General features: G+C 36.4%; 5 protein-coding genes and 1 long non-coding RNA gene across 6 annotated transcripts in view; 3 read left to right on the top strand and 3 right to left on the bottom strand.

Moving 5' to 3' along the window:
* Window positions 1-15364, top strand: part of LOC114358324 (myelin transcription factor 1) — a 31866-nt gene extending 16502 nt beyond the window's left edge. The window contains exons 7-15 of the mRNA XM_028312257.1: window positions 1144-1338; window positions 1462-1672; window positions 2016-2176; window positions 2508-2605; window positions 4933-5146; window positions 11013-11222; window positions 12253-12542; window positions 13151-13311; window positions 13823-15364. Coding sequence (XP_028168058.1) covers window positions 1144-1338; window positions 1462-1672; window positions 2016-2176; window positions 2508-2605; window positions 4933-5146; window positions 11013-11222; window positions 12253-12542; window positions 13151-13311; window positions 13823-14143 — 1861 coding nt within the window. The 3' untranslated portion in view covers window positions 14144-15364. The remainder of the gene's footprint in view (window positions 1-1143; window positions 1339-1461; window positions 1673-2015; window positions 2177-2507; window positions 2606-4932; window positions 5147-11012; window positions 11223-12252; window positions 12543-13150; window positions 13312-13822) is intronic.
* A 1725-nt stretch (window positions 15365-17089) lies between these two features.
* On the top strand, window positions 17090-20405 carry LOC114358325 (WD repeat-containing protein 46). The gene is made up of 11 exons (XM_028312258.1): window positions 17090-17199; window positions 17273-17386; window positions 17572-17792; window positions 17883-18134; window positions 18359-18509; window positions 18647-18882; window positions 19133-19297; window positions 19387-19526; window positions 19612-19802; window positions 20081-20179; window positions 20263-20405. The coding sequence occupies exons 1-11, from the start codon at window positions 17182-17184 to the stop codon at window positions 20383-20385; spliced, it is 1710 nt and encodes a 569-aa protein (XP_028168059.1). The 5' UTR covers window positions 17090-17181; the 3' UTR covers window positions 20386-20405.
* Window positions 20406-20538: 133 nt separating this feature from the next.
* LOC114358326 (transcription factor E2F4) lies at window positions 20539-23360 on the bottom strand. The gene is made up of 7 exons (XM_028312259.1): window positions 23163-23360; window positions 22951-23060; window positions 22665-22766; window positions 22287-22464; window positions 21697-21780; window positions 21040-21109; window positions 20539-20663 (listed from the first exon to the last, which is right to left on the bottom strand). The coding sequence occupies exons 1-7, from the start codon at window positions 23265-23267 to the stop codon at window positions 20563-20565; spliced, it is 750 nt and encodes a 249-aa protein (XP_028168060.1). The 5' UTR covers window positions 23268-23360; the 3' UTR covers window positions 20539-20562.
* A 249-nt stretch (window positions 23361-23609) lies between these two features.
* Window positions 23610-24463, bottom strand: LOC114358319 (uncharacterized). The gene is made up of 2 exons (XR_003656368.1): window positions 24375-24463; window positions 23610-24105 (listed from the first exon to the last, which is right to left on the bottom strand). It is a non-coding gene; the product is annotated as an uncharacterized LOC114358319 (long non-coding RNA).
* A 282-nt stretch (window positions 24464-24745) lies between these two features.
* On the top strand, window positions 24746-25780 carry LOC114358318 (uncharacterized). The gene is made up of 2 exons (XM_028312252.1): window positions 24746-25052; window positions 25179-25780. The coding sequence occupies exons 1-2, from the start codon at window positions 24770-24772 to the stop codon at window positions 25550-25552; spliced, it is 657 nt and encodes a 218-aa protein (XP_028168053.1). The 5' UTR covers window positions 24746-24769; the 3' UTR covers window positions 25553-25780.
* A 152-nt stretch (window positions 25781-25932) lies between these two features.
* Window positions 25933-27744, bottom strand: LOC114358317 (uncharacterized). The gene is made up of 4 exons (XM_028312251.1): window positions 27455-27744; window positions 27169-27309; window positions 26932-27068; window positions 25933-26830 (listed from the first exon to the last, which is right to left on the bottom strand). The coding sequence occupies exons 1-4, from the start codon at window positions 27510-27512 to the stop codon at window positions 26309-26311; spliced, it is 858 nt and encodes a 285-aa protein (XP_028168052.1). The 5' UTR covers window positions 27513-27744; the 3' UTR covers window positions 25933-26308.
* Window positions 27745-27848: the final 104 nt, after the last annotated feature.

Below are 27848 nucleotides of genomic sequence, written 5' to 3'. Positions count from 1 at the left end.
GTAAGTAAGACAATAGGGGAGGTGCCAGAACTGTCTAGAAGTAGCTTTCCAAGCCGAAGCGCGACTCAATCTTATAGGTAAGAGTCTAAAAGAGTCCAAGAAGTCACTAGCTTCTTTCTGCCGCGTTTCGAGCCCGAGCGCGACTCCCCCGGCATGGAGACGCGCCACGCCGGGTACGGCGCGCCGCCTGACCGATCGCCGTACGAGCGACCGCCCGATGACCACGTTCGATCCTATAGGTAAGCAAGACAAAATACGGGACGCGAAAGAAGTGTCTTATACAGCAACGATAACGTAGCTACGACGCTTGACGTGACTTCGAACACTATAAAGCGAGAAGCGACCGAGCTGCTCGTCCCGAAGCGCGAGGCCGCCGAGCCCGAGCGCGACTCCCCCGGCATGGAGACGCGCCACGCCGGGTACGGCGCGCCGCCCGACCAGCGATCGCCGTACGAGCGACCGCCTGATGACCACGTTCGATCCTATAGGTAAGTAAGACAATAGGGGAGGTGCGAGAACTGTCTAGAAGTAGCTTTCCAAGCCGAAGCGCGACTCAGTCTTATAGGTAAGAGTCTAAAAGACTCCAAGAAGTCACTAGCTTCTTTCTGCCGCGTTTCGAGCCCGAGCGCGACTCCCCCGGCATGGAGACGCGCCACGCCGGGTACGGCGCGCCGCCCGACCAGCGATCGCCGTACGAGCGACTGCCCGATGACCACGTTCGATCCTATAGGTAAGCAAGACAAAATACGGGACGCGAAAGAAGTGTCTTATACAGCAACGATAACGTAGCTACGACGCTTGACGTGACTTCGAACACTATAAAGCGAGAAGCGACCGAGCTGCTCGTCCCGATGCGCGAGGTCGCCGAGCCTAAGCCCGACCAGTGATCGCCGTACGAGCAGCCGCTGATGATGACCACCTTTGATGATATAGGTAAGCAATATGGAAAAAGTGAGAAACGACTCCAATGACCCCAAAGCGCGAGACCGCCGACCTACCCCACAACATTGATATTTTAGTTCTTCTAACTCAATAACAAATGCTGTAGCTATAAGTTGTACATAACACTTATTGTTTGCCATAAATCCCACGATCGTATGACTAGGAAATAAATAGTATACCTAATGATATCTCTGTCCTTAGCCAAATGAACGAAACACGGTACGGCTACGAATCCCGGTGCTACGAGGGCGCCCCTGCCTTCGAGCGGTACGACCCTGCACAATGTCCGCAGCGGCCGTACGGCTGGGAGGAGGAACGGTACCACGACCCCCACCTCCCCACGCCTATGAAAACCGACCAGTCCGAGGAGACCAGCTCCGGCCCTATATACCCTAGGTGAGTCATATACCTTCTCCATTGATGCCTTATCTTATGTGGTAAACGAGCCTCAGACTTGCTGTAGGATCTAGTAAGGATAGAATCCAATTGATTGACTTGAACGGTGACTCCTCTATCCAGACCAATGTACCACTACGAAACGAGTAGCGGCGTAGGGGGCGTGGGTGGCGTGGCTGCGATGGGCCCCGGCGTGCCCCCCGGGTTCTCGGCCATCAACCTGTCCGTGAAGATAGCGGCGGCGCAGGCGCAGCGGCCGCGGAGCCCCACTCCCCGGGACCCCAGGGACCCGCGTCCAGTCATAGATCTGTCCACGTCCAGTGGGAGTCCACAGGTGAGGCGGTAGAGGCGATTGCTTGGTAGATGGGACTGAACATTAAATGAACATAGAGTGAAAGATTCCATATAAAAGAAAATGAGTTATTAATCTCTTGACTACTTGACGTCGTTTCCAACTTTAACTCTTTACCCTGTACACTCGATTTAACATCCACATGTGACTTGAGTTGCTGAGAGTAGCTTAGCTGACAATGAATTCTCTAAATAATGAAACGGGATATTTTGCAATAGAAGAAAAATATCTCCAAATAACTGTTGAACTATTCAGTCCCAGCAATCACTCTTGCAAACTTACTAACTAAACGAGTATCAAAAACCTTACTAAACTCTGTTGACAGGGTCCATACGCGTCGCCGGTGTATACGAGCGCGGGCGGCGGCAGCGGCGGCGCCCGGGGCAGCCCCCAACCGGGGGCTTCGCCCCAGCTCACCGCCAGCCCCCAGGTGCCCAGCCCGCAGGGGCAGACCCTCGATCTTAGCGTGTCACGTTTACCACATAGGTGAGGCTTTAGGATGTTTTCAGGGCTGTTTTTACTAGCTAAAACTTCTCTTCTCTGCTCCTCAAGACAGCAAAGACAGCAGTCTACAGTTCACCACTTAATAATGTTGAGATTTATCTTTATGATTTTGAATAGATGTCGCGAAGTTTCAGATGTAAATTTTAACATTGTGAGTTTATTCATATTTCCTGATTCTAATTCCAAATCGTATCATTTTTACACCGGTAGTATTATTTTTTAAAGAAAAACCTTAATGCTCCGCCTTTGTTGACTTTTCCTAGTTACAACTATTAAGTTCAAATGCACTAAACAACACTTTTCTTGTCCATAGTCGCAGTTTCCCTGGTGGCGTCTCGTACAGTCGAGAGTCAACGCCAGACAGTGGTGGTAGTCATCCGTACTTAGAAGCATACCATCGAGACACTGCTGGTGAGTTCCTCGTATATTTATACCAAAATATACCTTATAATAAACCAATAACGTTACTTTTAGAAATAATAAAAGTGTCGTAACAAATCTTTACAGCGTTAAATAACAAAAATTCCAATGCGTAGAGACAAACCCTATTACGTAGCAAGCAGTTAGTGCCTTATTACCATCCAGAGCCCCATTTTCGTCTAACATACTCCCTGTAAAGACTGACACACATACGCCTCGGTATTTCGCAAAACACGACGCTACAAATTAAAACGAGACCGCATTTATCGCCGCAGCGGCGCCGCTGCGTTGCCGCAAACCGACAATGCGGACGTAATCCGCTGAGCAAGTGCGGGAAAAGGGAGCCAGGGCCGTATTTAGGACTACCGTTTATCTATGGACCTGATTCAATAAAATATTTCATGTTTTATATTAGGATTAGATTATCGTGCAATTTAACTGTAACATACCTTGGATCAACAGAAGACATTAATAGAGCTGAAAAACGCCTTGTGATAATTTTAGTGTTAAACAGATACCGATTCTTTTCTACTTTTAACTATCTTGAATTGTTGCGTTTAGTGATAAAATACTGTAAGTTAAAGATAAAAAGAAAACAACAAAATAATAACATTTAAAAGTGTTTTATTATACAAAAATGAGATCCAGGGATTAATATTTTGGACCCCTTCACCTACCCTGGTTCCGGCCCCATATCCAGGGATTGCGCGGTTTTTGTGCCCCCACACTCGCATCGCACACGGAGTCAACGCTTAATTAGAATTGTAGGAAATATCTTGAGTTGTAATGCGAAGGTCGAGTCTGCCGTCAAATTTTGAATTTGCATTTCATATTTCAGTTTACTCGTGAATATTTTTATGGTAGCGACATTCCAGCATTAACATTTTAAATGTGAACTAAAACGTAGCTGTTTTAATCTTCTTGATAAGTAGGTTTATGAAAATATTGTAGATTATTTAGTAGTGTAGAGAAAGACAACCGAGTTCGGTTTTCAATTGGAGCCTTATCGATTGCATGCGAGCGGCGCAGATCTAAATCCTTGGAGGAGGCCTTTGTCCAGCTGTGAAACGAAGGAACGAACGAGTGGAAACTATTACTAATGCAATGAAACATTACCAGATGAATTGGCTAATAGCCAGCCAATAGCCCAGCTTTTCCAAACATTTGTATGAATAAGCATTTACGAATAAGAGTCAAAATATTCCAGCAACTTGTATTTTATGTACTTGGCCGAGGATATGAAGCCATGACTCACAATTTAGGAATTGTTGTAGCCAATAAAATGTCTTTATTATCATGCAGAGTCAAATTAAAATCTGTCTCAAATGAGTTAATTACGCATTCAGAATTTCAGACGCACCCTATCTGACAATACCTACCTCGTCTCTACATAACACTTACATAATTAGGTCTCTTGCCAAACAAAAATACGCTATACTTCATTCTAAATTAAAGGTTCGGCCAAACCAACGCGATCATACCGCGATCAGCCGGCGTGCAGCGATGGCGACCAGACCTAAATGCATTGATCGCCATCGCTGCACGCCGGTTGATCGCGTGAGATCGCAATGGTTTGGCCGAACCTTAAAACAAATTACCTTACATGCTGACTAGGTACTTAGTTTAATAACTAGGTCTCATTCCGCATTCAAGAGAGTCTCAAGGTTAGCACAAGTTACAATGGCATGTCCTTATTGTATGAATCTGGTTTATACAGTCCTATAATAAAAAATATTAATAACGTTAGGGCTTCAGGGTGGTACCAACTTACGTTGGAAGAATGAAACAAACTTACTATAGGTAATGTCTGCCTATAGAGGGTCCATGAGATGACTTCACATTGTTAAAGACTCTTTCTTAAAGCGATTCTAAACACTACCCGCATTCAGAGAGGCTTCCCGTGACCTTTGCCAGATCGTCGATCCACCTAGTGGGAGGCCTGCCCACACTTCATCGCCACTCGAGAACTTTTCTGCCCCAACGGCCATCAGCTCTACAAGTTTCTGCCCTGCCCACTGCCTCTTGAGGCAACTTTGATCAATCCATGATCCTACCTGAAATTGGAGGCATATGGTCACCATTGCCCGGTGATGCTGCGACACCTGCAGCAATAGTCAGTTCAAAAGTCAAGCATCAAGAACTCATTGTAAATCTTCGTTTCTGCCCTGCCCACTGCCTGTTGAGGCAACTTTGATCAATCCATGATCCTACCTGAAATTGGAGGCATACGGTCACCATTGTCCGGTGACGCTGCGAAACCTGCAGCAATAGTCAGTTCAAAAGTCAAGCATCAAGAACTCATTGTAAATCTTCACCAGGTTACGGAGGTGTCAGTCCACACCCAGTGGCTGGTTACGGCCTAGCCCAGCCGGACTACGCAGCGGCCGCCGCAGCGGCAGGCTACGGCGGTTACCAGTACCAGTGCGGCGCATACCCCCCACCGCCTGCCTACCCGCCGCACGCGCCGCCCTACTCGCCGCCCTGCTACATGCCACCGCCGCACGCGCCGCACGACAAACCTAAAGACAGCAGGTGAATATGCTAGCCGTATTTGATATACAGGGTGTTAGGTAAATAGGTATATGAGCCGACACTAGCCCATGTTAACATGGGCATATAATTAAATGGTATGGTGAAGTCAGAAAATTTATATCTTCATTTTAATTATTTTAATTTTCATACAAACCGGATTTTATAACATTCATTTTGTATGATAATTAAAAAAAATAAAATGATGATATCAAATTTCTGACTGATGTTCTTCTTCTTGTCGAGTCGATAACAAACCTACACAGTGTCAGCCCAAAACTCCGCCGCACGAATGGCGTTGTCAGTAGCCTTCATTAAATCTTCCTTAATTTTTGATAATTATGTTACGAATCCAAGAAATGTTCTATGTTCTTCTGATTAATTTCGTTGCGGTTCCAACGACAGTTTATTTTCCCCGGGACAAACTTGACCTTTACTGGTTGGGGTTTTATTGGCGTTCAAGCTGTAGATCCTGGCTACACAGGAGTTGGAGCGGTGGGAATAGTCTTGTAATAGCCATACTTGAGTTCTCCATATTTTCTTTACCAGCTAGCCTCGGGATTTTTTTGTGGTCCATTTTAGACGATAAGCCCGTTTGTTCTCTAAAATCGACGATAAGATTATATCACGGCGCGTACCTTGGGCCGGTGGTATAGACCTAGAAGTTTCTTAAAACACTTCTTAAAGTAGTTTTATTCTGTCAGGTAACTAAAGGGTTCACACAGCAATCCAGCGGTCAACAGTGTCACAAAATTCTTTTATTTTGTGTGCACATACGGTGGCTACAGTATTAAGTTTAATTTTAAGTGTTTTCTTGTCATTTGTGGTGGGCAGTTATCATGAAACTTATTTAAACACTCCTACATCATCGTCTCCTATAGGCGAAAGACATACATTTGTCTAAAAATGTCTTCTTCTAATTAGGTAGGTAGGTATCTTCTCATATTTTATCCATTAAGCTACTAAGCAATTTACTGGTATTACAGATTAAACTATTAACGAAAACATTAATAATAATCATCCATTGAACAAAATTACTTCCTATCTGTTTAAGATTAGCTAAACCAAACCGCTTTAATTGTAACAATTTATTTTGTATTTTTAATTTAATGCATCAATTCTCCAAACAACTAACATTCTTAAAGTTATTAATGCTAATATTGTGCTCATAAAATATAACTAACAAATCAAATGAAACGTTCATAAAGCAATTTATACCGTAACGATTTCTATTAATAAGAATAAACCGGTGCGTAACCAAACAACGAACCGACGCGATGACGTCACTTATTATACTTTTGAATTAGTTCGGACGCGCGCGCCATTTTGTTTGCATTTGATTGGATGGAACTTGCCGTTGCCAGCGTATTTGGATACGCGCCGAGAAAGGTTTTCGCTTACTTAGCAACCGCGTAATCGCGATAATATGTTATTTCATCATAATAAAAATATCTGTTTATATTATGAATTATTATGTATAAATATTGATAAAAAAAAAAACAAAGAAAACAAATACTTCTTACTAACCTAACGTTCAAATTTTTTAAACTTTCAACCAAGTTTATCACTATATCAAAATAAGCGCAATACAATTCGCAAACGAGTTTTTATAATGTCAGATTTAACCGCGCGTCGTTTCAATGAAGGGCACAGCACAAGGTGTTAGTTGGGCAGGTAAGTTGCAACCGTCTCTTTCTGACAGTTAAGAATGAAAAGAAATGGAGCACCCATTCAAATAACCCTTGGTAAAATGCCATGGCACCCCTCCACTGACTGTGCTTCTCAAGACGCGTACGTTCGAATACCTGCCTAAACTTCATTTTTATTTTTATTCGTTACTAAAACTATAAAAACTGTATTATTTATTTTTCTAAACTAAAGAATTTATTAGTTAAGTATGGAAGTTATTAATACATAAACGACAATTATATACAATCGTTTTCTAATTTGACAGTTGAAAAGATTAACAAAAGTTGTGGCCGGTGCGTCATTTCGTGTGAGTTTTCGAACGTGCTGTCACAGTCTGTGGATCAGTCTAAATATACATGCGCCCGCGCAGGCGCGCTCCACGCCGAATGGTGAACGAAAACGCCAGATAAAAGTTTTTGTACGATAAGATATACACATATTACAATCTCAGTGCGTGTTTTGTGAGTTCTACGACCATTGGAAACACCGACATGATGCGAAACAGGTAAGATTCAAAACTTTTATAACTTTGCAAAACTTTTCGTTTGGATCGATTATTCGAGACGTAAACAACAATGACATAAAATACGAATAACTTTTGTAAACACTTTGCCAGTAGTTTTAACAGTAGTAGATAACGACCTTTTAAAAGTTTGATCAAAAATTCCGTTGTGTAAACACGTTAGGTTAATTTTTTAACGAAAATAGTTTAATGTCTGTCATTAAGGTCGAGTTTGCATGAGTTGGCGTAACTTTTTTCAATGTTCTTGAAGCTAACGAATGCGTTGAGCGTTCGGCGGCCGTTCGGGTTTGTTTTTTTTTCTTTCGCTATTGTATCTTTTGTTTTGGCGTTTTGTTTGATTGTTTTTTGTTTTGGCATAGTTTGGAACGCGAGCACATGCTTAGACTGATTTGCCGGATTCAAGAGTCCCGTGAGCCGCCGCCGAAGGCGTTGCATTGTCCGGTGGAGAACTGCGACGGCTCGGGACACATCTCGGGCAACTTCTCCTCGCATCGCAGGCAAGCGCACGCCGAACATCATATTCTGTTCGACTTACTAACCGTTCTCACGAGATACAGGGCTGAACAAAGTTTTTACAATTACTTTTGAACACTTAACTTTATGAAACTTTTTAAAGTTACTCCAAAAGTTGAAACGGCTATACCTACCTAACCTTGAAATTTTTACTTTCTACCATTATTAACATCTGGAACATGTTTTTAAGTTCATAAACATCTGACTTGGGCAGGTAATAATACATTAAGTATGATGCGTGGTATATTTTCAAAAGTTTTTTAAAGTAAATAAACTTGTGGGATTTAACACTTCTTAAAGGGCCCAATTTTATTGAAACTTTTGTCTGAATTAGTACATTTTATGAATGGACCTGCTAACCTTAAAAATAAAACATAGGTAGGTAAACCTACCTACTTCATGAATTTGTCTAGTAGCAACTTTTAAGCATTTACTTATCCTTATTGGACGCGTGGTATTTTATTTTAATAAACAAAAGACCGGAAGTGTAAAATACTTACAGATGTAGTCTTATCAAGCTAAACACTGATTCATCTTATGTACCTACCTACTTACCTACTTAGTTATAATAGATTCTATTTTGGAACAAAAATGTTTACCTGATGATGCTTTTTCATGCTTAATAATAATTAAAGTTTCCTACTGTAAAACATTATGTAGGTTAACAATTATGTTACTTTGAGCGTGTTATTATCAGTATTTGACGTATTTATTTACACTTTCTATTTGCGTGGTTGACTGGTTTTTATACATATAGCATTGGTTGTTAATGTTCCTTTCAACCTTAATTGTCTAAACAATTTAGTTCTTGTAGATAACTCACTACATATAATATTGTGAGGTCGCTTCTTTTAAAACATTTTAAACTTTGCCAGTCTTTTAGTTTAAAAAAAACTATTTATTTTAATTATTTGACAACCCTAGAATGTTAACCTATATGCAGTACATTTATGCCGCCATATTAGGGGCAATCTCGCCCCTGTTGGCAATTTGCGCATTTCCGAGCTGCGCATATCGCGACAGGACCCGTCACTCGTCCCGTGGGTACGTAGGGCACGCATTAGGGAACGATGTGTAATAATATCAAACGTGTAGTGTAAGTAGGTATAACTCGATTTGAGTATTTGCCAAGTATGGTTTGGCATGTTCCAAACAACATTCTCTCTAATAATCTGTGTTCCAAACTTTCAAACTTGGTTACAGATAATAATTTTTCAAATTCAAAGTGAGGCATCCCAGGGCCGAACTTAGGGTACCACCAGGACTAGATAAATAAATAAAGCCACACAGAATTATATTTTTTCAAATTGTAAGTCACCCCAGAGTCGAACTTAGGGGGTCACCAAGGCTAGACACAAGTAAAACTTGTGATCGATAGGTACCTACCTAATTGTCGTGGACTGTAAAGTCTTAATGGGTCCGTGGCCGAGTCCCCCTGTGTTCGACGCACCCGTGGGCGACGCCCCCGATCAGATAGAAGCAATTTTTAATCAAATGTACAGTCAGTCACAAATATATTTATAAACGAATAAATATTTATACTGATCGTACAAATAAATGTTTAATATTATTTTACCATAATGATACCTAAAAATATAATAGGTTTTATTTTAACCTATCATATTTTATCATAGGTTTTATTTACCTATAATAACATGTAAATCGTTTTACCTAATCAAAATAATTGTAACAATCAGTATTTAAAATAACTCTACTCTCTCTACATTTAACTAACTACAAATAAAAGTTTTAATTATAAAAGTTTCAAGTATTTTTAACAAAAAATTAAATACATCATTTTAAATAACGTCAAACATGCATGGTTTTCGTTGACTGTACTTAGTGCAAAAGCCAAAAAAAATATGATATTAAATTTATTTAAATCGGGGGCTTCAACCACGCGTGCGTCGAATACTGGGGGACTCGGCCACGGACCCGTCTTAATTCCCTTAATTAAGTGTTTTTAAGAAATCGCTAACTAATTATAAAAAAAATTAAATGTGAAATCTCATGAATAAATTTTAATTCATCAACTAATTACTTACTTATTTTTACCTTTGCAAACGATTGTAGCTAAGCAAAGAGTTAAATGCTCCAATTTCATCATTCCAATACTAACATTAAACCATTTTTCCTTCTGTTTTACCGCGTCAATGTAATCATAATAAAACAACGTGCTGTGCGATAATACATTATTAGCTCATTTATCCTTCATGTTTAACTAATATTGCCTTCAATGTTTTAAAGTTTCTTAGTTACCTATGTATAACTTTTAAAAACAATTTTCTTATTTAAAAAAGATTTGCTATGTACTCGTATAAGTATGTAATTAAATGTTATGATGCAATCTAATTCTCTATTTAGGTATTTAAAAAATTTGAAACAATAAAACATTGTCAGCAAGCTGAAAAAACCTTCTTGGTGTGGAAAATGCACACTAGCTACTTATAAAATTTGCCAATTTGCTTGTAAAAATAATTATGCAATTTCCTGTTTTTTTATTTCAACAAAATAATATTCACCTGTTAAATTTACTAAATACATATAGGCGTACTATAAGTATATGTATTTAGGTATTGCTTACTATCAACAGTATGATAAGATAATATGAAAGGAAAGTAGTTCGGTATGCATATTCATTTTGTAACCATACCTAGCTAAGTACGTACATCTGCATATAATGCAAAATTTTACATTTAACAAAGTGCATACGGGTAGGTAAGTAGTGTATTTTAATCATAAAGTTATTTTTTTTAGAAGTTTTATTTAAGATTAAAAGAAATAACGCTTTGATATAAGTACACTATGAGACCTTTATGGTGTTAAAAATCAAAGTGATTTTGGTTATTTAAAAGTATGTAGGGTAAGTTTAGCCAAATGAAATAAGGAAGTGTCATTTTTAGTATCTACCATGAAAACTGCCCACCACTACTATTCTAAGAAAACATAAACACTTCAAGAGTTACATAAATTGCATGCTACTAATCCTGTAACAATAATATTATGAACTTACGATTTTGTTTACCCTAATCATTTGTTCTTCTTGTGCTAAATAAAAGCCTTTACTGTTTTTCTTCCATTGATTTGTGACATTACATGAACCGTAAGCTGCAACAAGGTACCCCGCCACGCCATTGTAAGCAGTTTGTATATGTGCAGCCTGTCCGGGTGTCCGCGCGCCGACCGCTCGCAGCTGCAGCCGCACTCCCAGGAGCTGAAGTGTCCGACGCCCGGCTGCGACGGTTCCGGACACGTCACCGGGAACTACTCCTCCCACCGCTCGCTGTCCGGCTGTCCGAGAGCCAACAAGCCCAAGAGCAAGCCGCGAGATGGACAGGATTCTGAACCGCTCAGGTAACATTGCTTTTTGGGATATGGGTATGGATCGGTGGTATTTGGGTTGTAGATGCAGTACAGATACAGTTTTAAAAGTAGATGTTCACATTTGACAGTTTCATGTGGGTCTTACTTAATTTTTTAAAGTATTAAAGGCAATCGCTGGTAAAGTGAGCATCCATTTTGAAGCTAATCTTACTTTGACAAAAAGGTGGTGGATAATTTGTAGGGTTCATAAGAGACAAGACAATGTCATAATAAGTAAAGCAGAATAAGCATTACAATCGGTTCTGTCTACCTTATTCTTCATTGTCTTCTCTGTATCACTGTGGGGCTATTCTGTTTCTTATGGGCAAAGTAGGTATTAGTATTGTTTCTCGGTGTCGGTTGAATGATGAATATGATACTCGGTGGAGCATCATTTTCACATTTACATACTGTACGTAACCAAACACTGTCAAATTTATTATGTAACATATTTACATGTAATATTCTAACACGCACGTCATTATAGTTTACCTACATTTCTAATAGAATCTTATAATACTGTAATATAATAATTATGTTGCCTGCTTTTGCGACCCTTTACAATGAGTTTCTTGGTTATTTGCACGCTGCTTAGATGCCCTATACCGGGCTGTGACGGGTCTGGACACGCTACAGGGAAATTCTTATCGCATCGAAGGTAAGGGTTCAATATCTGAAACTGTATGTAAAGTAGAGTATTTGTAAGTTTTGGTTGAGGCATTCGAGCCTTGTTAATTATTTGTTGGGATGTTTACAAATCAGAAGGCTGGTGAAATCCTTAATTATGAAGTAAGTATGGAGTAGTCAGACCTTTGCTGTACTATCAAAATATTGTCAGAAAAGGATTACTAGATCCTTACTCTATCAACAAAGTTGCTGTCATTAGTAAGGATGCTATGAGAGTAAATTTCCTATGGCCTATTGTCTTCATCCCATCGAATTCCGATAAGGCTCTGAATCCGGGTTAATAGTTCCAAATTTAAACCTGCAGTTCCCTAATATTTCCGATTGAACTCTCCAGTGCCTCTGGCTGCCCGATCGCCAACCGAAACAAGATGCGAGTACTTGAAAGCGGCGGCACCGTGGAGCAGCACAAAGCAGCCGTGGCGGCGGCGGCTTCGGCCATCAAGTTTGATGGGGTCAACTGCCCCACCCCCGGCTGCGATGGGTCGGGTCACCTGAACGGGTCTTTTTTGACCCATCGGTCGCTGTCTGGCTGCCCCATAGCGGGCGCGGCGACTCCCACGCCGCAGCCGAAGAAACCGAAGTACCCAGATGACATCACGCCGCTCTACCCCAAACCTTATTCAGGTAAATATTATATTTCAACATTAATACCGAGTCAACAGGGTAGAGAAATAATTGTTAAAATACAAGAAATGCAGCAGTACTACAACAAAAAATAGAAAGTTACGTAGATAGGTTGTCAGTTATAAAACTATTGAGTAACTTAATCGAAAACATACACGAGTACTTGAAATATTTAGAAGTGAGTCAAAAATATTTATCATATTCCTAGTAGGTGGGTAAGTAGTTAGTTATGCGGTGCTGTTGTCTACTGTACTACTCTCAACAACTACTGTAGATTGTAATTGACTCTGTTCTGGTTCTCATAATGTTGATTTAATAGACCCCAATTTGCACTAATATATCGAGCAGTCCAGTGACTGTTTGCAGAATGTTTACAAAACTTCTCCAACAGCAATTTTTAGTACTTCTTTATTGTTTTTAAACATAATTTCCATATTGCTTAAACCTAGAAAGTGCCACACGTTTTAACAAAACCATACACAGTATTAGCCATAATAGCCTCTCCTACTACAGAGCCCCCAGGCTACAGGGGCCCCCAGGGCTGCAGGTCTAGTTTTTTATTTTCATACACACATCTGATAATAAAAAAACGCTATCGCTAACTTCAGGTATGGACATGAATATGCAGACCGGCAACGGGGAAGACCTGATGACCCTCGAGCAGGAGATCACGGAGCTCCAGCGTGAGAACGCGCGCGTCGAGTCGCAGATGATGCGTCTGAAGTCAGACATCAACGCCATGGAGACGCATCTCAGCCACGGAGAAAGGGTGAGGGCTCTTGAATGATAATGTGGTGAAAGGTCATTGACAGGACGGGGCTGTATTAAGGGCGGCGAGGTCCCCGAAAATTGAAAACATTCGTTTTCAAAGTTATTGTCAAAGTCCATACTTCAATGACCTTTTATTTACCTCTTTGCCATTTCTTTGTTAAGTATTTATTTATAGGTACTTTTAATTGAAATTCCCTAATCATTAATGAAAGTCAAAATAAATAATCCCGATTCCATTTTTTAAAATGGATATGTCTAAATACCTACTTAGTCTAAAATATCTTATTTTGTAATTCGATATTTTTGTCCGTCAACTTAGATGGTACTGTCATGGCTTCAAACATCCAACCTTGAGTGCTCCTAACACACCACCTAGTGAGTACCATTAATTTGTTCCTTACTTTATGGTACCGCTAATTGAAGCCGATAATTATTTTTCGTTCAGTAGATAACTGTCATAAGCGTCGAAGTTATCCTTCTAATTAAATGATGAAAATGTATCTTTGCAGGAAAATCAGGCCATTCTTCAGCGGAATAACAACTTGAACGAGTACTACGAGAGCTTGCGCAACAATGTGATCACTCTGCTTGAGCACGTGCGTATCCCCGGAGGGGGCACGGCGCCGGTAAGCGCTGCTGGGGGCACGCCCGGAGCGCCCCCGCCACCCGGACCCGGCGAAAAGCCAGCCCACGACAACTTCGATTCTTACCTCACCAAGCTACAAACACTCTGCTCCCCTGATGGCTACTGTCCCGACGAGAACCGACCCATCTACGAAACTGTTAAGAACGCGCTTCAAGACTTTACAGTGCTCCCTACGCCCATTTAAGGTTCACAAAGCGCCGCTGATTCCGAACGACAGTGAATCTAACGTGACGAACAGCGGAGCTTGATCAGTGAAATAAAATAAATAAGACTCGTGAAAGTGATTATACGTTATACCAAAGAACAGACGAGATACTGAATAATTTCTTTACATGACTGTACAGTGCTGAACTTTAGCCTACAGACATTTATGTGTTCTACTATTAGCTAAACGATGTCTGTTTTGTAAACCGTTGTATACGATGTGTGACTTGTTTATGACGTCACGTCAGCAACTGAAGATTCATTCGACTTTTTATCGATAAGATGGACTTATTAAATTAAGACCTAAATAAATTTTTAATATTGTTACTCGTATGCTTAAAATTAATGTAAGTAATTGTTAGGGAAAGTTTATACTACTGTATGTAAGTGATTTTAGCCCCACAGACGCATTAAATGTTCGATTATGTAAATATTGTACCTAAATATCGATATAATAAACGATTATGGAAAAATTCTGGCTACGGCCAAAATCGGTCAGTATTAGTGGAATTCTAAAACAGGCCCTGAAGTGTATCAACCAAAAATACATAGTTTTAAGTGGAAACTGTTAATCTGTCTAAGTTCTTATACTGGGATTGTGCCAAATGCTTCAAATCACAGCAGCTCCCATTCGCTGATATTTAAGACTAAAATATTGACATAGAAATAATAAACGGTGTAAACAAGATTAAACTCCTAGGACACTCTAGTCAGTTTTTGTAAATAATTGTGAATAAATAGTTGTCACGTCATAGGGACGTTTTTATTTGTATTAGGAAATAACGAGATCTCATTAGATCGAGTAAGTTAATAATTCACTCATTAATTAATAACCAATTTTAGGGAATAAATTGATGATTTCTTTGTTAGCCAATGTTCACTTGCTGTGATTATGTTATGACGTGTTACTTATTTATTGTTACCTTTACGGAATGTGATAGCTTATTAAACTCGGTTAGTGTTACTTTGCATACCTTAGTTACGAGCTTATACAGTGTGCAATTATGTTGAGAATGATGCTTTTTGTTGTAATTTTACTCTTTTTTCACTCTTACGAATCACATTGGTACACAGAGACGAATAACATATTCACATTATAATACTAAAACCTATTACTATGTTACTACTCTGATTGTCATATACGTTTCTGTAAAATATTGAGTATGTGTTGTTAAAGAGAATAAAAATAATAAATACCGAATTTGTCGCATTCTGTTTACTTCTTTCCCCGATAAGTATTAATTAAAAATTAATAAAAATTCTTTTGACTTTGTTAAAAGAAAGAAAGAAAGTCATAAATTAATAAAAAGGTAAACGATACGCCTATTTGGACGTCATTAACTGGATGCATGCTAGGAAATTATTATGGGAGACCCATCCTATGTTCAGCAGTGGACATTTTGTGTCTGAAATGATGATGGTGATTTTATGCTTCAATATTGACATGGTATGAATTACCATAATGGATAGTAGGACTTCTCAAATACCATTTTGTTATAATAACAACTAAAACATTGAAAAAATTTTATAAAAAAAAATAAAACCGACTCCAAAAAACCTACACTAAAACGTAGAAAAATAATTACTAATTACCTACTTATTTATTAGGACGAATTATTAATATTTATGTAGGTATACCATGATTGATACTTCTGGAGTCGGTGCCAAGATTATGAAACATGTAAAGTTTGCCTGCACCGACTCCAAAAGTATCAATCATGGTATACCTACATAAATATTAATAATATAAATTGGTTCATAATCGGCGGAGATATTGCATATAAAAAAGTTCATCCCCAATTTTCCACCCTTGGGGGTTGTTTTTTTTATTATTAAATTTAAATGGGACCACCCTCGAGGTATTACCTATACGCCGAAAAAAGATTTGTTCAAATCGGTTCATAATTGGCGGAGTTATCGCGTAACAAACATAGAAAAAAAAAACATACGGGTCGAATTGAGAACCTCCTCCTTTTTTGAAGTCGGTTGAAAATATTGTGTGCGGTATTTCATAGATAGCAATAGACTGACAGCTAACAGCTACGCACAGCTCACGCATCTCCTCTCGTCTCAGCACCGCTGCGCTCTTCTCCGCTCCGCTTTGGTGGAAATAGCCTGCCAGCTTCGTCGTACATCTCTCGTCTCCGTACCGCTCTGCTTTGGTGGAAACCGGGCCTAAGGCTGATAGTCGATCCCCTTTGCCAAGGGAGTGTGGCCGTGGGTCATGTTTGGTATATAAGAATATTAGGTACCTATTTCATGGGTAGTGTAGGGTAATGGTGGTAGGGTTAATACTGGGACGTGTAAAAGTGCTTTTTAAGAGCCTATATAAATGACTTTTTAGTTTTTTTCATATAACTCTTAACTTTCACAATTCGTATTCGTGCTAGGGAAGAAATGCCAAACTTTTGCGTATTTTCCTTTAAATAGAGATCTGAAATGTTGAATCTCCCATAGGATAATAAATTAATTCATATCATTTTTTTAAACGAGCCATAGACTATGAACCATAGAGCAATGATTCTCATCGACAAAAATATCGATAGTGTCTCAGCGCCATCAGCTGTTACACAAATGTCATTACCTCGTCCCCCTCAGGAAATGGCGAAATTTTTTTGTATGGAAATAAACGCGCGCTGCTACTCCTGTTATTTCTGCTCTCTGGGTCGAATTGAGAACCTCCTCCTTTTTTGAAGTCGGTTGAAAAAAAAAGATGCTAAACAAACTCTGCCTGCATTAATGATTCATTTAGGTTTGAACACATTAAATTAATGTTCAAAAAGTAAAATAAGGTCCATTGGATTTGGTTTTCATGATGTTTCCTTGTCGTAATTGTGATGTCTTAAAAAAAGTAATGTCAATGGAGCGACACTCTTTTATGCTCTTTGGGAGCGACCCTGAGTTCGTCTCTGTCAGTTCTGTCAATGTCAAAAGCAAAGTGTAAACAAGCAATACACGTGTGTTTTTACAGATTAATTTTAATATAACAATTTAATTTTTAAGATTATTTACGTAAAAATGAAGGTTGAAAAGAAGGTAAATGATTCTTAAATCATTGAACATATAAAAATTTCTATAGACCAGTGTTAATTTTTAATAACCTTTACAGAAACGTTATTTCCAAAGTGAAGACGAGAAGAAGCCCGTAATAAATAAAGATAATGTTGAAGTATACACCATCAATACTAAACAAACTGCTCGTAAGCATAAGAAAACAAAAAACGTAAGTATTATTCCAAATCAACTACTTTTAGGGAATGTCTCAATGGTATTTTAGAACCACAGGTTTTCCATTGATAAATTTTATTTGGCCATAAGATAATGGCTCAAACTAGCCTCCTCTTTTTGCGAAAGATAAATATATCTACAAGAATCATACCTATCGTCATGCTACATAATCTTTTACAGAAAATCATCAAAAAGAAAGATGAAGTTAAACCACAAAAATACCCTGGCAAAGCTCCCGTAGACCCAAAGAAATTAGAAAACCATTCCCGTGGTGAAGGATTAAATCCTAAAAAGGTCAAACATCCATTACATGCAGCAAAGTTGAAGAAAAAGGAAAACAAATTAAATTATGCTCAGAAACAGGCAGCTAGAGCTGAAATATTATTGACAGAAGAACAAGGGTGAGATATAATTTTAAAATAACTTTAGAAATAAGATAAAGTTACTTTTAGAAATATTTAGTACCTAAAACTACCATTTTCAATATACAGGTTGCTTGAAGTAGATGAAGGTTATAAAACAACAGCTATATCCCAAAAGGTGATAGCAGAGAATGTTGACATAGCAGCAGCCACAAAGATATTTGAGCTGAACCTTGATTTTGGTCCGTACCGTGCAAAGTATTCGAGGAACGGCAGACATCTACTTCTCGGAAGCAAGAGAGGACATCTCGCTGCTTTTGACTGGGTGACTAAAAGGCTACACTGTGAAATGAATGTCATGGAATCTATACACGACATAAGGTAAATCAAAGTATTTATTGTAGAAACAACATATTATACAAAAAATGCTTGTGTAATGACTAAAAAACTAAGCTATTGTGGTAAAAAAAAGTAAGTTTTCGTTTGTGTTATTAAAGTACCCATTTCTTTAAAAATAAACCTTTTTAATCTTATTATTCTGGTTCAGGATAACACACTTTATCTACTTTCTATCTGTATTAAATACTTTTTGTCTAAATTTACAGTTGGCTTCATGTGGAGACCATGATAGCAGCAGCCCAGAAAGAATGGTTGTATATTTATGACAATACGGGCATAGAATTGCATTGTATAAAACGGATGGACAAGATTCTGCGCATGGAGTTTCTTCCCTATCATTTTCTACTAGCTGCTGTTGTAAGTATTTTATAAGACCATTATTTTCTTCTTTATTGTATAAACCTTTAGAAATATGGGTTTTTCAAGGTCATCAACTTTTTATAAACTAATTTGTAATTAACACGAAACATGTATCATATATTTTTTTGTTACAGAATGAATTTGGTTTCATGACATGGCTTGATATATCGATAGGAGAAATAGTAGGTCACTATAACAACCGTCTGGGAAGAACTGCTGTCATGACTCAGAATCCGTACAATGCTACAGTATGTCTGGGAAACTCTAAAGGTGTGGTGTCACTTTGGTCTCCGACAGTCAGAGATCCTTTGGCCAAGATATTGTGTCATGTTACTCCACTAACTGCTATAGCAGTGGACAACAGAGGAATGTAAGTAGATATTGAATTGATGTTTACTAAAATTAAAGAGCCAAATTCTTCATTTGCTGCTGATAAATTGGAGTAGATAGTGTTCCTGCAGTCCTGCTGATGATGATGATAATTAGTCTGTTTAGTACTTTAGTAGTTATGTTTGATGTTACAAAGAGTCTCATTGGAAAATTACAAGACTTGTGTTCTTTTTTGTCAAGAAATTATGTTCTTTTAGAAATATCTCAGTACAACTTTTGTGACATTACAGGTACATGGCCACAGCAGGTGTAGATCGCAGCATGAAGGTTTGGGACATCAGAAATTTGGATGGCCCTGTACAACATTACAAGTTGAGAACAGCTCCAGTAGATTTGGAGTTCTCACAAAAAGACATGCTAGCAGTTGGACTGGGAGATGTGGTGGAAATATACAAGTAGGTTTATTTTCTCTATTAAACTACATTCAGTTTTGGCTGGAATCTATTAACATGTTTTTTTTAATTTATAAACATATTTTTTTCAGCAACTGCTGCACACAGTCAGTAGATAGGCCATACTTGAGGCATAGAATGGGAAAAACAATCAATAACTTTAAATTCTGCCCATATGAAGATGTGCTCGGCATTGGAACCTCACATGGGTTCAGTAGTATTATTGTACCAGGTAATTACCCTAAATAGCCAATTTCTTGATGGTAATATGGAATTTAGTATAGAATAGGATTTTATTCATACAAAATTCTTTACAGGAAGCGGTGAACCTAACTTTGATGCTTTGGAGAGCAATCCCTTCCAAACTAAGAAGCAAAGGAAAGAAGCTGAAGTCAAGGCCTTGTTGGAGAAGATTCCTGCAGAACTTATCACGCTCAATCCATTCGAGATTACAGAAGTTGATGTGCCGACTATGCAGGAACAGATGGAAGCCAAGAAGAAACTTCTGGTATGTGTTAATTTTAGTATAAAAGAAGTATGGTTCGCGCCATTAGATTTAAGTAGTCTGGAAACATGGCCAAATTATATTGACACTGGTGTAATTATAAATCAAGGCCACTAAGAGCATTCTGGTTATAATTCAATCTATCATTACTATATTCTACTATTATAGACCTTATTCGCGCGTTCTATAGTTCCCACTTGTTCTATAGAATGATTCTAAGGTAGATCTAGTGAGTCTATAGTTTTGCATTTTTTTACTATAATTTTGTATTTTACTTCCAGTACATCAAACCCAAAAAGGTAGATTATACACCAAGGTTGAAAAACAAGGGAAAAACAAACATTGCAAGAAAGAAGATCATAAAGGATGCCGCTAGAAAGGTAAACTTTGTAGTTTTTACATTTATGATTTATTTTTCTTAGCTGAAGAGTAAATTGTTACATAATTATTACTTATTTTATAGGAATTCATTGAACAAGCTAAGGAGGCCAAGAAATTGCTGGATTTACCAAGTCAACCAAGTGCGCCTAAGAAGTCTTTTGGAGTACTAGATCGCTTTGTACCAATACCTAAAACTAAGAAATAAAAAACTATTTTATTGACTTACATTCTATTTATTTTCGTCCACATTCAGTACCTAGCTTAGGTTTAACTGATATTTACATGATTTGTCCTATTTACATTCCAAATAAACTTCTAAAATGATCAAAAATACAATATGTAATAAAAATGTCTTTGAAAAGTATAAAAAATCCAACAATGCTTAACACGGTATATCGAATAAATCACATAATCCTTCTGAGTCGCGCAGTGAAAAGGAGAAGTCGCTTTTGGTAGGCGGTGGACTTAACCGTAGCAAATAATCTGGAAATACAACAAGATATCATTAGTAAATTAATGCAAGTGTTTACCTGGATAGTGTTATGTAAACATTAACAGACATATTCCAGATTGTGGTCCAGATCTAGTTCATAATTATGTTAAAGGGATAAAAAGGAAAAAATTTTAAATTCATTTATTTGTATTGGGACTTACCATAATATTTTCTAACATTATTAAAAATATTTAATGAAGTGCTACAAACTTCATTCAATACTCTATTAGGGATGAAAAGAATCCACTGTTGTGTTTTAAAGCCTAGTAAAATAAAATTACCCCATGTGCTTCTGTGAATTTTCAGTAGCAACAAAACTGGTAGGTGACTAGGAATAAATTGATCTTAGCAAATAAAGTTACTTACTGTCATTCTCCATCATAACTCTAGATTCTGAGAGCCTTTCCACTTCACTATCCATATCTTCATCTATTGTCTGTAATTAGAGAAATGGAATAATTAATGCAAAATATTTGCAGCAGATACACAATAAAATAATGTTTTGTATGCCTATATTTCTTAAAGTTGTGAATGCTTGTACTAAAACGTTTATTTTATTTGTGTAGAGAACAATAGTGTCTGGACCAACCTTAAGAGTATTTAAGACACTATTTAAATTAAAGATTTAACAGCTAAAGTGTTACTAATATTATGAATGCGAAAGTTTGGATGTCTGGATGTTTGTTACTCTTTTCACGCAAAAACTACTGAACGGATTTTGATGAAACTTTATTATTGTTTATAACCTAGAATAACATATAGGCTATAATTTATGATGATATGTGACGAACGAAATTTCACGCGGGTGAAGCCGCGGGCAAAAGCTAGTGTAATAATAAATAAATAATTGTTACTCTATGCTACTTTATAGCATTTGCTACACTGAATGTGGTCAGGCAGGTCAAAGGGAATGCTGACCACATAATTTATGATCACTTTTAGCTGACTGCAGACTGCATCCAGTGTAGCAAATTGTTAACAAAAATTCTTGATAAGAAAACAATTTCAATTTTGAAGGCATACCTTAGCATCCTCTTTGTCACATAACAATATAACACCAATTGGGTTTGCTGCCTTCATGTGAAGAAGATACTGCGGATCTGCACCCTGAAAATGGTATAATTTCATAGTAAGTCATATTTCATTTCAAAGTAACAGAAATAATAAAGCGACTCACTGGCCTGGCCAATACATAGGTAATCTCAAGATCTGCTACAAATTGAAATTTTTAGGGGATTCAAAGGTAATTTGAGTTTCATGTTTTTGCTACTAGAAACATATTGGTGGAAATAATTTATTTTCAGGGAAGAATTAAAATGGTGAAAATGAGTAATTTGTGTAAAAAATATTATCAAATTTTATTAAGTGAAAAGTCACAGGAAAGTTTTCACCAAATTTACAATATGTCTTGTTAGTATAAGTGATTCATAAACAATTAAAACTAGGCTTATGGGACATGGTTTATGTAATTCCTAATTTTTATTATCAGAAATTCAAATATGTAACGTATAATAACAGTGTTGATAAACTTGATACTCAAATTCAAATTTTTGATACTCAGAGACACAAACAAAATTTTACTTCAGTTATTACGTAATATCAATAAAACTCACCAATGCTTTACCAGGCAATGCGCTAGCCGCCAAGTCTGTGCCAAACGGTGCCTCAATAACAAGCACTTGACTGTCTTCGAAGCAGTCTTTAACTTCTTCTGGGTTCACATACATCTTCGCCTGATTGTCAATGTCGTCCGTTACATTTTTGATGCTCTGTTCAATCCAATGTAATTGCCTGAAGCAACAACAAATTAATAAACTAGTACTTTCTAGTTTTTTACAAATTTAAGTAACGCTTAATAGTAGACGCAGACCACAGCACATGAAGCTAATGTAGTTGTAATAAAGGTGAGTTTTCAATAAAAATATATAGTCTGAATGCTGTTGTCAATACAAATACACAATAAAATAAAAATGTCTGTAACAATTACTTACTTGTCTAATAATTGCTCATGTTCCTCTAGACGGCCTATCTGCTTTCGGAGCAATGTCACTTTTTCAGTTATACTTGATGCATTACCATCAGGACCTGCACCTCTGGAATAATTGGTAAGTATAAAATAACATCAAGCTCTTAGCATTTTGGAAACCTGCATGTTTTCTTAGACAGACCTGTTGGCCAGAAAACAATATGTTGTGTGAATTTATTTAGATTCATGGCTTTAATGAACCATTGTAATCAATTACCATTTAAATGAAAAAACAGTGTAAAGCGACTCACTTCCATTGAATGCTATTTTTACTCTTCTTTTCTATCAGCCCAATGCCTTCTAACACATTGGTTATGTCGTATATTCGCCTCTTTTGTCTCACAGCGAGCAAGTCAGTAGCCTGTAATTATACAATAAAAGTTTCACTGTAAGTTTCATTCAAAATCAGTAATGTTTATTTTCTTGAACGAGTGCACTTGAAATGTCAATACAACAAACTCACGAATTTTAAATCTAAAACACCGTCTTTAGCCTTTTGCAGCAGTGACACAAATCTTATAGTTAATAAGCCCAGTGATTTTTCATATCTCTTGTAAATATCGGTCATTTTAGAATGAATATTTATTAAAGAAATAATTAATTTGTTACTGTTGATGAACAAAAATTTGCGTCGCGGCGGGATCTAATGTTGGCAGTATTGTTTGAAACAGATTAAAATAATATTTCAATCCACCATAGACAAATCGTGCAATGTATTATTTAATAATGCTACTATCAACACTACGACAATTTTAATAAAATTTTAAGTCGCATGTCTGTGGCAACCGTTGTGAGTTGTTTTTATTGCATAAGTATAGAAAAATTAAGTTGTGAATTAAAAATAACGAATTAATTTATAAAATTAATTTCAACGTTACTATAAAACAATTTAGGTAAAAAAAACAATAAATATTTGTCAAAAACTGTATTTATTAGATCATATTTTTCTTTTTGGCATTGTAAGATTTCCGTCAAATCTTTTTCAAGCAAATGTATGTTTTCAGATTCCAGTGACTGTCTCAATTCAAGCTTTCTTTTCTTCAACTCCAGCTCCTGCTCTTTAAGATTTAACTGTCTATCAATTATGTTGTCTCTTTTTTGCCTACATTCTTCTTGTCTGTTCAAATATTCGAGCCACTGTTTCTCAATTTGTATTTTGGTTTGAGCTCGATCAGATTCCAATCTATTTGCCAAGCGCATTTTCCTTAATTCTATTATGGCCTTACTTTCTAGCTTACTGGATGTGATTGATGGATATACCATGATTATTTATAGTCCAAAATATCAAATAATATAATTATGTATACTAAAAAAAAATATTACTAATTTTAAAAATGTAAATGTCTAACTAGATCCACTTTCAATTCATCATTTTACATGTAAGTAAGCAGTTGGCCTGAAATAACCTGAAATAAAACATTTTTTACATCTTTTAATATCTAAAGCACACAACTTAATACTGACAATTCGATGTGAAGTAACTATAATATAATGTTAAAAACATATTTTACATCAATAATTTTAGAACTACCTATTCTGAGATTACAATATTAATTACTTTATAATCTCCTTAGCTGGGATTACTAATAATACATAACAGTGTAATTATCAAGTTCAAGAATGACATTGTATATTATTTTATGAATGAGATGTTAACATTAACCTATTGACTCACCACATAATTATAATAAGCTAGATATTTTTGTGCTCAGCAGCCAGCAGCAGGCAAACTACGTACGAGGCAGACAGAATTGTTTTTTGACAGCCTAATAGTTTTTCTACCACAGATTAGGTACAAAGTAATGTTTTACTACGTCCGTCACTGTCATCATTAAATTTACTGAAAAGCTCATCATTTGTCTCACTTTTTCACTGGCAAAATTAAATTTAATTTATTTGGTTGTTTAATGTTTATACAAACAAACGGAGTCCTTGTTGTCAAAAGTTCTTATGATAGTAAAATTTTATTATTTTTTAGGGATTGTGTGTTAGGGGAGAAAATTTTGATTGTGAGACGTGAATTATCAGATTATTGTTTGTGTTAGAAATATTGCTAATAAGCTAATAAGTATGCAAGATCCTAAGCTTCTCATTTGGTTAAGTGAATCAAAATTCAGCAGTAGTGATGAAAGTGAATCTAGTAGCTGGAGTGATGGTAGCATTGTTGGGGTTGAATCAGAAGAATATCAAGAAGATTATAACGATGATCAGCTATTTTTTCCTTTAATGCAATATTTGATAAGACGAAGAAGAAAAAGAGCAGATGATTATTTGCATATTATAGATTCATGGAGTGATATAGAATTTAAAAGTCGCATGAGGATATCAAGAAAAACTGCTCTAAAGCTTATTGGTAATTTTGACAAATGCTTCATTCATCTACTTATCTATTTATTTTATTGATATTTTCCGACAAATAATTATTCACTACTTTCTATAAAATGGAAAGGATTTAATAACTGTTATTTTGATATTTCAGATGATCTTGGGAAATCTGGATTCATAGCATCTCACAAATTTGGACTGAAACCACTGGAACCCAAACTATGTTTTTACATATTTTTATCATTTATTGGTACCACCGAACCATTAACACCTATAGCAAGCAGATTTGATATATCTATATCGTCAACCTTTCGTGTATTAAGGAGAGTTATTGCATGGATATTGACTAAATTAGATGATGCTGTAAAATGGCCTCAAGAATTCAATGAAATAAAATCGGTATGTGATACCTTTGAAATAAAAACAGGAATTTCAAATATAATAGGAGTCATTGACGCGTCTCATATAAAAATCGAGAAACCAAAAAATGCTCGGGACAATGCAATAAAAAGGGATATTATTCAATAATCCTACAAGCCACCGTAGATTCAAATATGAAATTCACAAACATATTTTGTGGAGAACCTGGCTCTTCTAATTGTTCTCGCGTGTTGAAAAAATCTCCTTTGTACAATACTGCAATGCAAAACCGAAATGCCTTGTTTCCACATAATACGTTTCTAGTAGGTCATTCGAGTTACCCATCACTGCCATGGTTAATCCCACCGTTTAGAGAGAACAAGAAACTTACGGCACAACAAAGAGAATTCAATACTTTACACACATCCACCAGAAAAATTAGTGAAAAAGCTTTTAATCTATTGAAAGGAAGATTTAAGCGCGTAAAAGTGTTTACAATATATAGAAATATAACATTTATAACAGATACTGTGGTAGCAGCTTGTATATTACACAATTATTGTATAAGTGAGAGTGACGATAACGATAATAGATAATAAATTTATTGTGATAGTGAAGATGAATTTCCATGTTAAGTAAGAGTACCTTTCCAATATCATTGTAGCAGGTACGTAACCTACATTTTTTTTAAATTTTGTTTAATAATATTACACTGTGTGATAATGATATTGAATAAAATATATTTTTCTATTTCTATTTATGATTATTGCTATAATATTTCTCGAAAAATATTGGAATTGTTATATTTTGTAGCAGTAGGGTAAAAGGTATTACCGGTTTTATCAACAACTGATAAACAACACCACAAATTATTAACAACACAACAAAATAAATATAATTATTATAATTATAACAATAAGAAGATTATGATTCATTAGCCAGTAATTTTCTGAGTAATGCGCATTTCTCCCTTTCAATTTTAAGCATTTCTTCTTGTTTTCTTTCTCTTAGTTGTAACTTTTTCAAAGCTAGTGAATGTTTCATTTCCAACTCCTTTTTTCGTAACTGCAACTCTTCTTCTCTTAACCTTAAATTCCTTTCGAATCTTTCGTCTCTTATACTTCGTTGCTCGTCTTGTTTTTGTATGTATTCAATCCATTGTTTATCTAATTCTATTTTAGCTTTTCGCTCAGCTCTGAGTTTTCTGTAAGGCACAGAGTTTTTCATGGACATATTTTTTAAACACCTCTCTTTATTTGAACTTTCTGGACCATGCATTACTCCTGATGCCAGTCTATATGTTCCACTAGCGTCACTGTGTAGTCCAAGAATTTGATTCATTTCATTGAAGTATTTGAACGCAGATGATCCCTGGCCATTATCAATGCAATCTTTATATTTCTTGGTAAGGGCATTTATTTTCCACCTAACTTGGTCTGGCGTTACCTAAAAATATCAGAGAATAGTGAAATAAAATAAATCAATGTATTTTTTTACCTAATCTTATTAAAATTAGAACTTGTTATCAATATAATTTATGCTATTACCTCAATACCCATAGCCTTTAACTCTTCAGCTATAGATGTCCACATTTTGGATTTCTTTTTCGGATTATCTAACATAGACATTTTGGTTTCATATAAGCTTAAAAGTGTAATGGTTGAGTTTTTTGTCCACACAATACCTAGAAGAAAAATACGTTGCATAAAGATCTAAAGAGTAGACTTGGTTATTTATGATAAGCAGTGGTTAACTAACCGATCTAAATTATTTTGTTTACTTACTTTGCTTATTGTTTTCTATACCATCGATTTCTTCTTGGTTAAAAGTATGGCTGTGAGTTTGGCTGTGGTTGATAGTGCTGTGTTCATGATTATGAGTATGATATTCAGTCATACTCAAAGAAGGTTTGTATGCTTCAGCCGCTAAAAACACCATAAATTATTAAAAATTAGTTTTGGAATAAAAATAATTAAAGCGAATAAGTAGTTACTGTTTCCATTTTAAATACAATTTTATGTTTTAAAATATTAATTAACGACATCAGATTTATTTGTTATGTTTACTAACATTGGCTATCCAATATTGCCAAAACAGAAACATTGTTAGCGACAATGTTATCATCCATTTTGTGTAAGGTGTTTTCCAACAAAACACACAATAGAATTTGTGATGTTTTACTGTGTTAAATGTGACACACTATGCACGCACTGGCAGATAAAATATTATCATTATTATGTGCTTTTTACTGTTTAAGAAAAAAAAAAAACAAAAGATTAAATTAAATTGCTTTGCATAACTTAAAAGTGATTTTTCATGCACACAATCACTTTATTTTTTTGTCGAATGAAGTCCAAAGATCTGTCATTTTGACAACATTTTGAACGTTTAGAAACGTCATTCCAAAAATAATTAAACAAATACATTTTTTTAGCGCTGAGCTTTTTTATATAATTATTTTAGG

The sequence above is a fragment of the Ostrinia furnacalis genome, unplaced genomic scaffold, assembly GCF_004193835.3.
Source record: "Ostrinia furnacalis isolate ACB-3 unplaced genomic scaffold, ASM419383v2 OfSCF3843, whole genome shotgun sequence".
Classification (NCBI taxonomy): domain Eukaryota; kingdom Metazoa; phylum Arthropoda; class Insecta; order Lepidoptera; family Crambidae; genus Ostrinia; species Ostrinia furnacalis.
The sequence above is the reverse complement of the archived record's forward strand: the minus strand, read 5'-3'. Positions and strand labels throughout refer to the sequence as shown.

Bases quoted from the DNA above. Each gene is read 5' to 3' on its own strand.
- LOC114358325 (XM_028312258.1), top strand. The intron at 18,135-18,358 runs GTAAATCAAAGT...CTAAATTTACAG, and splicing joins GAATCTATACACGACATAAG to TTGGCTTCATGTGGAGACCA. The intron at 18,510-18,646 runs GTAAGTATTTTA...TTTTTGTTACAG, and splicing joins ATTTTCTACTAGCTGCTGTT to AATGAATTTGGTTTCATGAC.
- LOC114358326 (XM_028312259.1), bottom strand. From the start codon at position 23,267: ATGACCGATATTTACAAGAGATATGAAAAATCACTGGGCTTATTAACT. The intron at 23,061-23,162 runs GTGAGTTTGTTG...GTATAATTACAG, and splicing joins GTGTTTTAGATTTAAAATTC to GCTACTGACTTGCTCGCTGT. The intron at 21,110-21,696 runs GTATGCCTTCAA...CTCTAATTACAG, and splicing joins GTGACAAAGAGGATGCTAAG to ACAATAGATGAAGATATGGA.
- LOC114358318 (XM_028312252.1), top strand. From the start codon at position 24,770: ATGCAAGATCCTAAGCTTCTCATTTGGTTAAGTGAATCAAAATTCAGC. The intron at 25,053-25,178 runs GTAATTTTGACA...TTGATATTTCAG, and splicing joins AACTGCTCTAAAGCTTATTG to ATGATCTTGGGAAATCTGGA.
- LOC114358317 (XM_028312251.1), bottom strand. From the start codon at position 27,512: ATGGATGATAACATTGTCGCTAACAATGTTTCTGTTTTGGCAATATTG. The intron at 27,310-27,454 runs GTTAGTAAACAT...TGGTGTTTTTAG, and splicing joins GGCAATATTGGATAGCCAAT to CGGCTGAAGCATACAAACCT. The intron at 27,069-27,168 runs GTAAGTAAACAA...TTTTTCTTCTAG, and splicing joins TATAGAAAACAATAAGCAAA to GTATTGTGTGGACAAAAAAC.